The 16,713-nt window shown below is 48.5% G+C and overlaps 1 protein-coding gene and 1 long non-coding RNA gene across 2 annotated transcripts in view; one reads left to right on the top strand and one right to left on the bottom strand.

Annotated features, from left to right (window-relative positions):
• LOC129383369 (uncharacterized) overlaps positions 1 to 16,713 on the bottom strand; it is a 90,057-nt gene that overhangs the window by 19,463 nt on the left and 53,881 nt on the right. The gene's annotated exons all lie outside the window — the stretch shown is intronic.
• Positions 1,522 to 16,713, top strand: part of LOC126525956 (neuronal-specific septin-3-like) — an 81,095-nt gene continuing 65,903 nt past the window's right edge. Inside the window, exon 1 of the mRNA XM_050173954.3 lies at positions 1,522 to 2,582. Coding sequence (XP_050029911.2) covers positions 2,571 to 2,582 — 12 coding nt within the window. The 5' untranslated portion in view covers positions 1,522 to 2,570. The remainder of the gene's footprint in view (positions 2,583 to 16,713) is intronic.

Below are 16,713 nucleotides of genomic sequence, written 5' to 3'. Positions count from 1 at the left end.
CTAAGTTTAGATACTGCTTCCTGAGGATTCACTAGAATTTAACTTGCTCTCTAACAATTTTCATTCAACCCGGTCCCGAGGTTTCCTCGTAAAAGCGTTTCTGCGGTTTACGTGTATTTGAATGGGGGACATCGGAGTTGGGCCCGAGCTAGTTTCCTCATAATCCTGAGAGGTTCAAGGCATTGATTATGGCTATAAGGTTGTCTGTCGTACTGGGAATTTTAACGGCGCTAGAAAGACGGACAGAGAAAACGCAGTCTTTTTAGCAGCACTATTGAGGTTTTCAGCATGGCTCTGATGGTTGAGGAGTTTGATGCCAAATGAGTCTGGTGGCGATGCTGCCTTGAACTTCCCACGCCAGGTCGACGTGACGTCATAGGCTTTGATAGCGCCTGCTCGGGGCTTGGTTAATTAATCAGTAAACATCGACTGCAGTGTACTCCAAACGAGCCAAAGACTTCACCTGGTAAGGCTGAAGAACTTTTGCTATGTCGAAGCGCGACAAATAATCTATTTCGAAATCCGTGACGTCACAGATTCACAGGCGTTGGGAGTGTTGCGGAAAAAGAAACGAAAGGAACTTTGACTATTTTCCTTTAGTTTTAAATACTTTATCAGTGTAGGCTGGCTAAACATTTCTGTTTAAATTCCCTTTAAATTAGCTTTTCTTTAATCTTGCTGTAAAACTTGTGAACACGCCGTGCGCTGTTAAATGAAAAAGACTTGCACGCGTGTGCGCCTTACAACTCATGGAGCGCTTAAGTAATTTGTTCTGGCTGTGAAAAAAAAGGTGGTAAAATGTTGAATGCACAACTAGCAGAATGCTGTTACCATAGTCTGGCACGTGCATGGTGGCGATGAGGGGCAGGCATAGCAAATCGCGTGTAGGTTTCACGATTAGTCTATGCGGTAGAAAGGAAAGACAAGATGCGAGCCAAGGTATTAAGTATATGTACTTTCCAAAATGCCGAATAGGTAATTTGCCGAAAAAGCGTTAATTGGTTTGGTGTGTCAGCTACGCAGAAGAGTCAATTGTGTGTGGTGGCGACGCCACAGAATTCAGTCGCAACTGACCAGCTCAGCCCGGCAATCAGTGCCGTCATGCAACGTTGCTGTGCGTTTGGTGCCGCAGGAAAAACGCTCCCCCGAACGTGCGCCCAGTGTCAAGTAACGTGCCGGCAGATCCAGTATATGCGAGTTATCCCTCGAAGACGACCGTATAGAGGGAGGGGCAAAAAAAAATAAACGACCGTTTATACAGCATCTGCTCATCCGATCAATTCGCACACCCGCGCAACCGTCGGCCAAGGAAGCCATTAATAACCAAGGGACGGCCAGGCGAAAACTACTCGTAACGACACTCCCGTGGCTTCTGGGCTACCTTAAACAGGTCTTTCACGTTCCACGTCGCCCACGTACTACGTTCGGCCCGCTGTAGCATATACAAACGCGCGATAGTGCAGAAGCGCCATATAAGGGAGAAGATGGGGGGAAATTTGGGGGTCAGCGCTTGCGCGCAACGTCTGTCAGCGGCAACAGCAGCAGCAGCAGGAGTCCGAGTAGCATTCCAATCTCGATGCGCGCGGGCGCCCGGTCGGCTTTTCTCAAAGCGCCGGCGCGCAGCCGGGAAACCCTTCTTCGTTGCGCTGCCGCCGGATGTAAATAAAGCCGAGCGAAATAAAACAAAAAGCAAACGAGAAACGGAAAGTTCAGAGACGATATACGCTGTGCACCGCCTCGCCCCTCGATCGGCGCTGCGAACAGAAGACAAAAAGAAGCAAAACGAGCAGACGACAGAGAGCGAAAGGACCGAACAGACGACAAATAAAGCGAAACAGACGGCAAGAAAATATGAAAAGCAGACGACGAGGAAAAAAAAGATGCCGAGGACAACCAGAAAAAGAAGCGCTCGCACACAAGAGAAGTAAACCAGTCTCCTCTCCGCTGCAGCTCGGCAAGCTACCCCGACGAGTCGCCGTCGCTATCAATGCAAGTACACACAGAAAGGCGTGTACGGGGGAGCAGCTTTGCGGAGAGAAATGTCGCAGAGCCCGCAGAGCCTATTGGCGTTTCCGCTTGTGGCTTGGGCTAAGCGAGGCAGTGTCGATGAGTTTTCGGGAAAGCAGAAGCGGAGGAAGCCACATGCACACGCCCCTAAGCTATATAATGCGCAAAAAAAAAAAGCAAGAATATTGCATCAATGTACAGCGAAGAGACGTCTCCCGCGCAAGATGCGCTTCTCTCAACTCTCGGGCCTGCGCCGCTCGTCTTCGTCAAAGAAGGAAATGCTGCTATCCCTCGCTCGCCTTGGTGTGGCAAGTCGAGAGAGGGGGCGATGGCAGATGCGTAGTGTGTACGCAGGCAACGCAAGCGTGCGCACAACCGCGCTACAAAAAGGCGAAGGGAAAAGGGAGGGGGAGATAAATAAAACGCACATATAAGCAAATGGCGGCGCCCTCTAGCGAGTAACAGAAGCCCGGCGCGATGAGCGGAGCAGACGAAAGCGCTTACAGAGGCGCGACGTCCGAAGATAACGGCCTGGATTGTGCGCGGATGCTGGACCGGTGGAAATGAGCTATTCGGTGAGTTCCTCGTGCTGAGTACAGAGCATGTCGCGCGTTGTCGCCGAGTGGCTCCTTTTATAAACTATAAGCGACATCTAGTGTAGCAGACGGCGCGAGGCGTAGCAGACGGCACCAACGCGGAGCAGACGAAACGGATGTGGTTAATACATTGCCCGTGTGTGTTTTCAGCAGAGAGAGAGAGAAACCGAGGACTATTAATGAGTCACACTGCGAAAGCTGCACTGGAGAGTGCTTTGCACGGTAAGGCGATTTTCTCACGAGGTGTTGGTTGCACGCCGTGGCGTTCAGGCATGCGCTAACGCTGGCAGTTGTCAAACCGTGCACTCGAAGGTAACATGACGTCACGCCGGTTCATACATGCATCTGAAATAATCCATTCGCGGAGATATTTCGGGGCTGTACCTGTCCTCTGCTCGCATGCACGTTCAGCGCAACACCGGATAAAGTAAATATTTTTGAAACATAGGGTGGGAAAGCCTGTTGCAATACGGACTTATTGTCCAGAGCATCATGTCATTTTGACGGACGTAAAGAAGTCGCCGTTTTCACGCAAGCTGCAAGCCCATAACTATTTTCACCCTGATTGTTTCACGATATAGATATTCGAGCGATCGGTATTAGTAGTGAGTTCTGGTACTATATCAGAATGCGCCCACGAACTGCATGTATGTTGTGTTAAAAATTGGGGACTATTGATTGGTTAGGGTATCAAATACACTGGTTTCATGACTTTTCAGTAACTAAGGCAAACATTTTTAAACGAAATTAAGAAAGCTACGCACGACAGGTACAGAGTAAATGTAAATAAATACCACCTGCATGTCGTTCCGCACTGTTGCAAGCTGAGCAAACCACAATTTATCTGAGCTGTCAAAACCAGCCTATGAAGGACGCCATAATGTTGGGTATCGGACCAATTTTTACCATCTGAAATTCCTTAACATGCCCCTAGGTAAATATCGATATAACAACGTTTGTGTATTATGGCTACGGATGAGGGTCGCGGTTGTGGCTGGAGGAGCGAACCTACGACCTCGTAGCATAGACACTGAATCATTGCGGCTGGTAACCGGATCATATTTAGTTATTATTCACTTCGTATCTGCATCAACTAATTTCCCAGTTCATTTCGTTTAAATTTATTCACATTTTCTTGTGTGTTCTTTTTTTTTTTTTTAATTACGCCCTCGTACCGCCAGATTGATGGCTGATCCCCAAGAATGGGTTCCGACATTTCACTGCGAAACAACTCCAACCAAAATCAACGAGACCACATTCTCTTCTCGAGTATTCAGGCCAAATCAATTACTACTCGCTAGTGACAGTTTAGCGAGAAAAAAAAACCTGCACACGAAAAGCTATGCCGGACTTGTTAACTAAATTCTGGGGGTTTTACGTGGCAAAATCACGATCCGACAATGAGGCACGCCGTAGTGGGGGGACTCCGGAAATTTCGACCACCTGCGGTTCTTTAACGTGCACCTAAATCTAAGTACACGGGTGTTTTCGCATTTCGCCCCCACCGAAATGCGGCCGCCGTGGCCGGGATTCGATCCCGCGACCTCGTGCTTAGCAGCCAAACACCATAGCCACTGAGCAACCACGGCGAGTGCCGGACGTGCGTATGCTGACGAGCACGAAGTCGAAGGTTCGAATCTCGGCCACGGCGTTGCCACATTTTGATGCGCGCGAAATGCACGAAACGTGTATATATACATATATCGATATTTGGGTGGTCAGATTTAAATGTGGGACCGTCCTACGGCTTCAGTCGAAGCGTCTGCGTTGCATTAGAACGTTAGACCTAATCAATGAGCAGACGAATCAATCATCCGAGTGCCAACTGCATCCGGAGAAAAAAAAAAAAAGAAGAAAAAGAAAGAAAAACGCAGGTGTACCGGTTTCTGGGTGATAAATTAACCGGGATCCCTCCAGCAACGACCCTCTAACCATCTCTAATCCGCACTGTGGCAGCAGTGAGCCTATTCGATTTGTCGCACCGGACTGTGTCCATGACTGTCCAATAAACAACTCATTAGCTTAAAGCATCGCTTCGGGCAGTCGATCCTGGATTGTCAGTGACGGATAATCGCAGATGCCCACTGCGGAACTTGACCCCAGAAAACTTTCGGTCAGGCATTTGTGACAGCTAAGGTTAGTCAGCGAAAAATAAATATTTTGTCCCATACCTTAGTCGTACTAGCGTCTTCACGTCATGAAGCGTTCTTTCTTCCCATAGATTATTCTAATACACGTGTGGTGATCATTTTTTGGGGGTTTTATGGATTTAAAATAAAATCGCGCCTGTGGCAGATAGCATAATTCTTGTCCTTGAGCTGGATTATTCGAAGAGCGGACTTTACCAGCACGAGAAATGGAAACATATTAATCTAATTAACGAAAATTCACTAATTAATTTTTGATTCGTTACTTTACGGTTCATATTTCAATTTACGAATTGTAGCCGTTGAGCTTGCATGACGTATGCACTTGAAGTTAATTTCCAGGATGACACCAGTTTCGTGACATTATTTCCCCAAGTGCGGGACGAAATACATAAGCGTCCAGTTACTTTTGTGCATCAACGTATAAAAGAGCGTTTTGTTAAAAAAAGTAAGTGAAACGACAGTGCATTTCTTACGGCGAGTTTGATGGGGCATATCTCCGAACTTGCGTCATTCTGGAAGTTCTTTCAAAGTGTATACGACTTGCCAACTTGAATTGTACATATTGCAATCCGTAAATTGCAATATGTGCCGTAAAGTAATCAATTCAGAAGATAGTTAGTGCATTTTTTGTTACTTAGTAGAATGGGTGTTTCGAATTCTCGTGCGAGTAATTTCCGTTTGTCTGAATAATCCAGCTCGAGGACTAGAATTATTTTATCTGCAACAGGCTTTTAAAAATTGCTTAAATCTTTTAAAAAATGGTCACCCTGTGTGTAGGTACATGTTCTTGATGTCTTCAGATATAAGGAACGTGCCCCATGCGTACAGCTCATGTCTGTAGCTCTCTTGTTGTACTTGGCAGTAAAATTCACTTGTCAAACATTCTAACTATACACAACAAAACTGGTGCCAGCTGGAGATTTCTATAGATAGCTTGCACGTGACATTATGGACGCAGCTTTCCACCGTGCTGGGTCACAAACTTGGCGCCTAGGGTGACGTCATCGCAAGCCAGCTATATCTTTATAGACTATCGTAACTTGTGTCCTACAGGGCTAAACCGAAAGCCTTCCGGGAGTTTACATGTGTGTGCAAACACAGAGTCTGCATAACTTTCAATAACACGCAACTTTTAATCAATGAATAAACTAGTCAATCAATCGGGTCGATTCGCCGTCGAGCCGACAGCTAGCTAGCTCTCAAAAGAAGTCCTTCCAACGACGTCGTTCCGGCGAAACGCCCCGCGCAATTTGTGAATTCAGGCCTTCTGCAGGATGCATCCACGACGCGTACACTTCGCACAGAACGCGGTGTCCATTACCCGTTTCCTGTCAACGAGAGCCGGTCAGCGCGACGCATATGATGCAATGTAATACAGTGCTCGAGTGTTCCGGCTCGCCAGCAGGAAAGGGTTTCGTAAATGGCCACTACACGGAGAGAGAGAGAGAGAGAGAGAGAGAGAGCGTACGGTTGCCCCGGGCGACGCCACCCAAACCACCTGGGCCGCCTATCGCTACGTAAACAAGGAGCTCGCGAGACATAAGAGCTCCCTCTGACGGTTGCCCACATATATGGCACCCTTCCGAGGGCAAACGCCATATATAACCGCTGGATAGATATATAAATTCACACGTCAGCCCACACATATGTCCCCGCGTAGTCTTTCCAGACGCTTGCAGAATGCCATTCCAAGAACCGCATAAAAAATGGCGCTGAGGACAAAATGTCTCCGTTAAAACCGCGCCTTCGGACCGACACTCCAGGTATAATATAGCCCTACCCGTGCGGAAGGGGGGGGGGGGGGGGGCGTTGTTCCCCAAAACAGCTAAAAGCAACAAAACCGTTTCATTCGACCGCTACATGTGTTATGGTGTTGGTGCTGGCGGGCGAACTTTCAGCTCTGGTTTCACTGCGCGTTCGAACGAAATGCTTTTTTCACTCCCCGCGTGGAACCGTCCCACGCCTCGGAGAATTTTACCGAACGAGACAGCCATCCGTATAGGCGAGAAGAAAGCAACGCACGCGACCAAGTGGCATATTTGACGACTAGAGTCTCGCATCTACCAACCATTAGAGGCGTCGCAAGCGATCACACTGCTAGGTAACGCGTGACGATGCAGACGCCGTCGAGTAACCATGCAGGAATGTATGGTAGATACAGCGCTAGGCGCTAAACCGCGAAGGTCGGCGCTAATCAAGCGCTGCCTGCTGTAATGCGTCTTGCTAAAGGACACCGCACCATATATGGTGGTGCAGCTCAATGCGAGTGTATCCGTCTTTTGGATTTCTTTGCTCACTATACCCTTTCGCGTATAACACTGTACATCTCCAAGCCAAGGAGGAAGGTCGGCCGAAAGGAGTCGTTAAGTGCTCGTATACGCGCATGCGTTGCTTCTATATATGCACGGCGAGGAAGTCCCACCTCGGGAGACGCCCGTGAGTGTAACTTGAAATATTGCATGTGCAAACCTGGCATTGGCCAAACTTTTCCAGTGCACTCGTCAATTTCAGTTAGCGCGTCTTGAATGACGAATAAATTCAGATTTTTCTTTTCTTCTTTTTTGCGAGCCTGTGGTACGTATTCCTTTGCTTCCGGTTGTTAGTACAAACGTACACACGACACGTACTTACGATACGTTCACTAAACAAACACTTCCTTAACCACTTACCATGTTGCATACGAGTTGGGAGAAAGAAAGAAAGAAAGAAAGAAAGGAAGGAAGGACTGCTCGCCATACAGACATCGCAAAAAAAGTCAATATGATTCGTTAGTGAAAAGGCCGATTTAAAGGGTCACTAAGGACACATGCAATTCGAAAATAATTTGCGAATTTACCAGCAACGACGCACTTTCCGTCAGAAGAAGCTTGGTAGGCGAAAGACAAAAGAAAGGAAGGGAAAAGAAATAAAGAAAAAGAAAGGAAGGAAAAAGAACGCCCATTCGGAGTTGCCGCACCTGCTCTCGCCGCAGCATCCTGGATTGCGACGGCGTTCTGGTTGCTTCGTTTTTCGCCGATGAAGACGGTACAGCATAGGTGCCTCCACATTTATTTATTTATTTATTTAGAAACACCGTTAACCCTATCTTTAGGGTCATTTACAGGGAGGGAGAGCATTTTGCATATAGAAGTTCACACACACACACACACACACACACATCGTCACGCCGAATTACATATGCATAATTACATATAAGCCAGTTCGTCATAAGCGCGTTATCGTGCAGCGGCGCGGAAGTCGACTGCCACGCCTCCTCTCCCGCCGCCGCCAGAAGGGGGAGAGGAAGGCGGCGGAAGAAGACGAGGGGCGTCCTTCCCGAGCGCCCCCGCCAAAGCATGACGTCACAACGCCCACGAGCGCCAGAGAACACGCGGGCCCTTTGCATCGGCGCGCCTTTGTATCGATAGTGAAACTGCTATGCCACCACCGACCACGAAAACGGTCGAAAGAGGCAAATGGCTCTATATATTCGCTTCAAAAAAATAATAATAAAAATTAAAAGAAAGAAACAACATCGAGCAAATTAAGCGCTAGAAGATCACCCTGAAGAGTGGCAGTATACGATGACGAGAGTTCATTGCCGAGATTACAATTCAGCGCAGGAATGTGGCGCTGCTATAGGGGAAACATGACTATATACGGTCGGTGACAAGCGAAGAATTACGAACGAGTTCAACCAAAAAGGAAAAGAAAAACGCAGTGCTGCTGCCCTTCAACGTATGAAAGAGCCCATCCTGCTGGAGTCCGCTCACAGGTTGATGACTTCGCTCTCCTAATGTAACTACTGTAGGCTGTAATTATAAAATAAGAGCTAGTCGTTTCACGCTATAAAACGTTGCTTTTGGCCGAGCAATGATATCAGGATCCCCCATAAAATTTCCCTAGATGTTCAAGTTTCACAGGAAACCACTGCAGCGTGCAGATGTTTAAAAAGACGCGATACCGCTCCACTTCAGGTAAATAAGCGAGCCTATAATTGGCTGCTGCATTTACGCAAACTGTGTTTGAGTTGGACGACAGCGTACATAAAACGTTTTAATCTTTTAGGAATTGCCACGACTCCAAGTTTAAAGAAACCTGGCTCCAGCGAAATTCCACGTATGTATACACGCGTCCAACGCATTTATTAAGGAAAGCGTGACAGCACGTATATATAATGGAAGTTTCGGGCACGGGAACGGTGCGGTATACACCGTGCATTGGCTGAAGGTATAAGTTGAAAGGAACACGGAAAGGAAATGAATTGTCGGTACACATCCGTTCCTCCACGACCGGCGCAGTTCCTAGAGGATATCTGGCGAGATATAGTACTGAACTTGAGCTACAGCGAAACGTTTGAACAGGATACAATGCCATAATGTTGAGAATATATAAAAAGAAAAATACGGTCTCTATCAGCAAGTTCGTGAAACACACAGAGCGCTCCCCATACACCGCAAAAGCTCGTTTCATTGCGGTAGCATATGGCAGTTGCACGGACGCTCGTGGCGCATTCACGCCGTCGGCGCAAGCGAGGTTCTCTTCAACGAGCACCCATTTATGCACGGTATAAGCACGAGCGCTTTCGCACTCAGGGCCGGTATTTTGTAGCGATGCCTTTTCCGATTCTATGCTTTTTCAGGCTTTTCGTGCTTGGCCAGCGGTTAGAGCGACGGTCTGCCCACATTATCAACGGGATCAGGAGGCCTCGTGTGGTGGATGATAAGAAAAGCATAGAATAAGACATAAGGCATCGCTACAAAATAGCGGCCCAGCATCGAAACCGCGACCTCGAGCTCACCAGCGCCACTACAGCCACGTGGGCTATCCCGCGGCGAATCCGCTGACACAGTCACCGTGATCTACAAGAAACTGTGTTGTTGTTGCTCGTCATTCTGCGCCGATTCAAGTTTGCTGCTGTTTGTATGCTGCGCCCAAAGCCAAGTTACTGTTACATAAGAGAATTGCGCGCCGCTTCCCCCCCCCCCCGACCCCCCCCCCGAACACCTTCCTTCGGTTGCTAACGCGCGATCTTTACGAATTTTTACAGTTTACAGGTCGGCACGCAGGCGTGGCGCAACTAGCGTTTACAGCCGTCATATTCCTGAAAACCGCAAAAAGGGGGAGAGAGAGAGAGAGAGAGAGAGAGCTATAGCCATGCACACAAAACTTGCAAAAGGTGCGCGTCTCAGGCCCACGCAACACCCCCCCCCCCCCGCCCCCCCTCATACATCCATTGCGGACGTGGGCTGCACAACAGCGCCTTGACCTTAAAGAGTTTGAAAGAAAAGCTGCCACGATCGGCGACCTTGTTTGACCTCGAAACGCCATCATACGCGAGTCCGGCACGCGTCAAGCGACCACGCACGCGCTTTGAAGCAGCGACCTGCTCCGAGCGCGTGGGAAGGCATGAATGACGCGTGCAAAAAAGGTTCCTCTCGTAGATTAGTCCCCGTGCTTATATTTATTCATACATTTGTTTGCTTGCTTTCAGCGTACAACTCTCAAACGGAACTCGAGTGAAAAAAAAAAAATCCGAAGACACCTAAGCACTTCTTATGATCATTCATTTTAAACAGCCCCAAAGAAACACACGGACAAGGAAGAACAAAGGACCACTGTTCTAAGTCATTGCTTCTTATGAATTGTATTAATGCCTTAATTAGCTGTATTAATGCTTAAAGCATTAATGTCCCATTGAACGCGCTGAGCAGTTCTTCGAGTTTTGCGCTTCGAGTAATGTACCACACAGCGGCATGTGCTGCCCGAGCCAACAAGCAGCAGCAGCAGCAGCAGACTGCTGGCTCGGCAACGAGTCACGTGACGTCGCGGCGATACCCTCCTCCCCTCTCGCAACACCTGGCGCGCTATCACTGCATCACGTGATCCCTTTCGCCCGCTCGCTCTGCTTCGTCGAGGAGCGCTCGTGACGAGGCGTCGCAGCCAATGGGAACTTGGGTTTCCTTTCCCTCCTCCAGACGTACGCCGGCTCTTTCGCTCATTTGACGCTTTCGTATTCGCATCAAAAGAAAGAAAAATGCATACCTCTTACACACACACACACCTTGGAATCTACGTGAATCGAAGCTTTCGTGAAACGGCTATATATATATTATATATATATATATATATCATCAGCCAGGCTACGCCCACTGCAGGGCAAAGGCCTCTCCCATACTTCTCCAACTACCCCGGTCATGTGCTATATATATATATATATATAGTTGAAGAAACGAAGGCACACACTTACGCAAATTGCATTTAGAATGTTTTTAACGTTTCGTCCGTGGCACGGTCTTCGTCAGAATAAAGACTACTGTAGTGCGGTTTTTATTCTGACGAAGGCCGTGCCACGGCTGGAACGTTAAAAACATTAAAAATGCAATTCTCGTAAGTGCGCGCCTTCGTTTCTTCAACTACCTATGCGTAAAGTAAGCTGGCGCACGCGCATGCGCTCTCGCACATGCGACGATCATCATCTCATTGTGGCCTAAGGTTTGAGCACAGGGGCGCAGCTTGCAGAAAAGACACGCCGCTATATTACTGCGGTGACCAACCATATCTTACTTGACTTCCGCGTGCAAAGTGTTATAAGTATGCAGTATATTTATTTCAAGTGCACAACGCAGTGGAGAATTTACGGAGATGTACGGTAATTGGGAAAGGTGAGGGGATTCGCAAACAATTATCAATGTCGATCGCACTGTAGTAGAAGAGCGCAGCACGGGAAACAAAAGCGACCGACCGAAGCGTATAGCCGTATTAAATCTGAATCTCGGATCGCGGTAGACGTTGCACGGATTCGAAGAAATATTAAAATTCCAAGCGTGCGGGTCGGTTAGGGGATGAAAAAGGAAATTGAACTACTGCAACTATGGCCGGGCACGCTAAAATCGTATGCGTCTTAGAAAGGGCTGAAGGGAGAGAGAGAGAGAGAGAATAATTTTATTGATAGGAAAGTCAGAGAGGTCGACCTGCGCTAGAGCGCTCTAGTCTGCTACTCTGCACAGCGGAAGAGGGAAGTGAAAGTACTTGGATGGATGGATGATGACGATGAAGTGACGAGTACTTATGCACATTAGACGGCGGCTCTACTAAAGCCGCTCGTCTAGTTTCGTGTCATGTAGAAACTTTAACAGCGCTTATCAATTTAGAAACTGTCCCCATAAGGAAGGAAGAAAACAGAAAGAAAGGGGGATTTCCAGGATAAGCTTAGCACGAAGGTAGAGGTGAATCCCTCTTCGAGCTGATCTTGGCACATGAAATTGTTTACGAGATCATGAATACTTAATTGAGCGCTTTTAATAAGAGTTGCGTGCACTGAGCGGCGGAGGAAAGGTCACGTGAGCAGCACGTGTCGCGGGTTCGAAATACTGTCGAGAGGACGAGACGGGCGTCACCGCGGTGGCGTGATCCCCTTCGCATCGCTTTCCTCTTTCTCTCTCTCTCTCTCTCTCTCTCTCTCTCTCTCTCTCTCTCTCTCTCTCTCTCTCTTTTGTCAGCGATTCGGCAAAGTCGCCATGCCTGCTGAAAGTTCCTTGTCAACGCTACACATAAAGGATCGACCCCGCTTGTCCCATTAGCAACACTTCCAGTGCATGGCGGTTATTTCTGAATGCCTTAAGTGACGTCACCTCTTCCGCCCACCTCTACAGGGAGAGGAGACTCATGGACGCATTGTGACTTCATTGCGGGACGCGGGCGAAAATTTGGGTATTCATATACTCGTTACCACTTTGCCCGCGGTTTCTCTTCTGACTCGCAGTGCGTTATCGATAATCAAGGAGGGGGGGGGGGATTCAGTGAATGGACGGGGAAGACATGTAGCTATAGCCACGCACTGATTCGCATTTATCAATCTCCTTTTCTTTATTCATTCACTGCCCGTAAAGAGCAGCAGCGTGACGATGAGGTCGTTTGCCTCCTCTTTTGACTCCGCCTCCCTACATATTAATCTATTTTTTTTTTCCGATACTCACATTCGCCCAGTGGGCATTGCATAGGGGGATCAGTCGATGGTGAGCAGTCGAGACAACAAAGAGTGCAGAGCAATAGCCTATACGGGATTCATTATAACACGAATTCACAGACACAAAGAAAAAAAAAAAGGCACTTTGTACAAACGTGGGGTAACTATATCCGATCTAAACACGGTTACGCAGGGCCATTGAAACTTGGTAGTGGCCATTCACTCAGCGGCTGTGGCTCTGCGCTGCTGAAAACTAGGTTGCGGGTTCGACTCCTTCCCGCTGCTGCGCACTTTGCGGAACGCGACATCGCTCTCGTATCGAAATCTCGGCGTTCGCTTAAGAATCCCGGCAATGCAGCGTTCGTCGAGGCCCAGGAGTGGCTTTGGAAAACAAATCAATCCTTCAATTGATCGTTCGAGTAGATAGAGCCCTCGTCATCTTGACCCGTTAGCGTCGGAGCTTTCCATGCCAGCCACCGCGCACTTTTATTACCGCGAAGGTGCAAGCAAAACTGTCATCGACTTGTCCGGGAGGACCTATAATATATGACAAGCATTGCATAACACGGTGCCCTTGGGGTATATACAACCGTGAGCAATTGTTAACTGCAACGTTTAGTCACGGTTGTGTACACGCCAAGAGCACACGCGGTGAGGGTTTCCGAGATATAACTGCATTCACATATATATATATATATATATATATCGTGGCATTATGGTCGGCGCAGCTGAGCGTTTTGCGTGTCGCATAGAATGCCAAAGAACCAAACAATGTCCGTGGTTTAGGCGTGACACTCGCAGGATTGTGAGAAACGCGAGTTCATAAAAAAAAAAGAAAATTGTAACTGTAGCTTCTAATAAAGTTCCGAATGCCAATACAATCTTCAAAACTAAAAACAAAAAATAAAAGTTTTCTTTTTCAGCTTTCACAGTTTGATGATAATCTAAATAGAAACTAAAAAAAAAGTGTTTTGGAGATACGTAAAACAGATTAGAAAAGACTATATGAGCGTTCCTGCTTAGACGGAGCCGAACAGAATTATAGATACAGATCAGGAAAAAGCTGAGACTTTCAGAGAAGCAGTTAGAATTAGGTTTCAGTTAAAATTAAGCTCCAAACTCCGTCCTTTCCGTTGTTCTTGCGACCACGGCAGGCGTCAGTGGTCGACGTTATCACGCAGGAAGGAAAAAAGAGAGATTAGTATCATGACGTTATGCATGACGTCAGGCAGCTACCCTCGGCAACCGAACTTCCACTCTCCTGCCCTCCCTCTCCGGGGCTTGTCTGCGCGTTGACTTTTGGAAAAGTGAGACCCTCTAATGTTGGCAGACCTTTGAATTTTCAATGCTTGGACCGGAGTAGCTTTTAGTGACGCCTTCGTTACGACCTGCACTCGCTATAGAGTTGCGCACAACAACCACTAGAGGGAATTCTGGCGCTGCGATCGTTCAGCCACCATGTGGGAATTATGGGAAGTACGTGGATTTGTCTGATCTTCGTGCTTGTGGCTTCATACGAGCTTTGTGTGGGCTTTGTCTGCTACGCTTTATGTGCCCTGGTCGTTCTATTTTACGAAGGAATCCTTTTTTCTTCTTCTAAGCGCGCTGACGACAGTAAGACACTGTACACATGCACAGCCGTCGCGAATCATCGCACTTATAGAGCAAATATATTTCGATTTATCGATTGGCCAAGCCGAAGCTTGATCAATGCCGTAGTTCACGGGGCAAAACCGCGCAAACGTATCTACCATGCATACCCTTTCCGGTTGAACCACCACGCTTGCCCCCTCGGCGTGCGTGCGCGAGCTCACCGTGGCTTTCCTCCCCCTGCCCTCCCTCTCTCTATCTTATCTTCCTATTCCCTCTTTCCAGTCCCACCAGAGTAGGATAACCAACCAGACGCATTTCTGGTAAGACACCTGCCTTCTCTCTTTATTTCCTCTTCCTCCTCCCGCAGACGCTAGCGCCAGAAATTTCTCTAGCGATTTCTGTAGGAAACTCGTAGACTTCACCATAGCCTCTGAGAGCGGGCGGCGCGCGCTGTCCGATCTCTGAGGCCATGTCCTCACCACCCGCTCTACACTCTACCCCATTTCGGCCGCGCGCCCAGGGGCCGATAATCACCGCTTGCATCTTAATCACCGTTAGCGTCTTCATATACCCCGATTTTTCCAGGCCTCCCGGCCCCTTACTGCATTTACAAAAATTTCCTGCGAGTACATTTGCTACGACTCGCCACTTTCGCAAAATCCATGGGGCTCGTCTGCCGACTTGAACTTTGAACTGCAGGGCGGATTTCTGTGGTGTGGACTTCCATTAGGTTCCGGGTGGCACGGGATAAAAGACTTCCTGCCGCCGACGAGAAGCTAATATCTCGGAATTCAGTGACGTCACGTGGGGCTCACTGACTTCGTGGCAGCTCCCATTGTGATTCTGGGTCGCCCGGGAGCAACGACTTCCGGCAACCTACAAGAGCACAACAATTTCTTCGGAATTCGGGGACGGCCAGTGATGTGACTTGGTGCCAACCGACGCCCAGAAGGGGTATGCCGAGGCCATTTGAATGGCTTTCGCTCCTCGGGGAAATCTCCCCGCCCAAACAGAGATGCAAGCCTCACCTGGGGCAAGGGAACGACCTCCTCGCTGGAAAAGTGGCAGGGAAAGGAATGACCTTCTCATGTGACTCGGCGGCCAGTCAGACGGGAGTCAGCGGCCTCTGTCACGTGACCCTAATGCGCCGACCACCATTACCCAAGCGAGTTCTGGTGACGATTTCTATTGTAACATCCTCGCCATGCACACTTTTACAGATCTCGTCTCAATATCTCAACCAGGGTTTGGGTATATCTCACGCATGTTGTAAATAAATATCGTTCAAGCTTTTTGCTTGAACGACAGAGCTACGAAGGGCGTGACGTTTCGCTTGCGCGTGCGCCTTACTTCCGCGAGCGCCTGCACTCCATCAACCGTGCATCGTCCCGCGGATGCGAGGACTCTTGTGTAAACAGCCAGATACACGTGGCGGCCCGGCGACCAAGGCGCGAAGACGAAGCAGATGCAAGAGCACACGACGGGAAAGCTGCACCCTTCTGTATTCCTACTCCGGGGTGCTCCGCATGTGCGCGGACAACGGATCTGCAGCGAGAAGAGAGCCCGGGCTTGCAAGGGTCGACGTGCCCGCGGGTACACACGCTATTGTCGTGCGCGACGAGCAGAACCGAGTGTAGTGTTGTCAAACGTCACCAGACTATACCGGAAAGCGCGTTGCAATGTCCGAAGAGTGTTCGTGATTCGGCAGTGATAATAAGAATGGAAAAAGATGAAAGAGTGGCAACTACAGCGGCAGTGATCTGGTCAGCTCGGTGCGAACGGCGAGTACCTAACGCACCAAAAAAGGAACTCGAAACTGCGCTTCACGCTTCATTTGGCATTTGAAACACCGTAACTTTATTTCTATCGTTTCTGTTGGTCGTATTTTGCTGAAATCTAAGCACTTTCCTAGCACCCTTAACGCCTAAAGTGCCGTGTGTGTGTGGTAGTATACTTAAATTTGAAGCATATAAGAACATTCGCAGACAAACAACACAGGGGGAGAGGCGTTGCATGAATTCAGGGGGTAGTTTAATTTCAGAAAACACAATTATTATTTGGTTACAAAAGCATTAAATTAAATAAAACACCACTAAAGAGCATAATTCGCTGTATCCGATGGCCCAGTGCATCAGAATTCGCTACAACGAGGTACAGCGGCACCAAGCCGCTGTTAATATCGACAAGTCGCGGCTATCGCGCCTGCCGCGGAGTTCTCTCTTCCGGGCCTTTTCATTCCAGGGCCCCTCACAGGCCGACAACCAAGGCAAACGCGCCTTTCAGCTCTTCTGCGCGTAAGTCCCGCACAGTATTCCGCGGCACAGATATATAGCGACACGCCGCCACTGCTGTATATGTAAATCAGCGCGCCACATCGCACGTGTCTTTTTTCCAACGTCCAGACTATAGGAAGGAGCCC

Source organism: Dermacentor andersoni, chromosome 8 (assembly GCF_023375885.2).
Source record: "Dermacentor andersoni chromosome 8, qqDerAnde1_hic_scaffold, whole genome shotgun sequence".
NCBI lineage: Eukaryota > Metazoa > Arthropoda > Arachnida > Ixodida > Ixodidae > Dermacentor > Dermacentor andersoni.
Note: the sequence above shows the minus strand (reverse complement) of the source record. Positions and strands in the feature narration are given on the sequence as shown.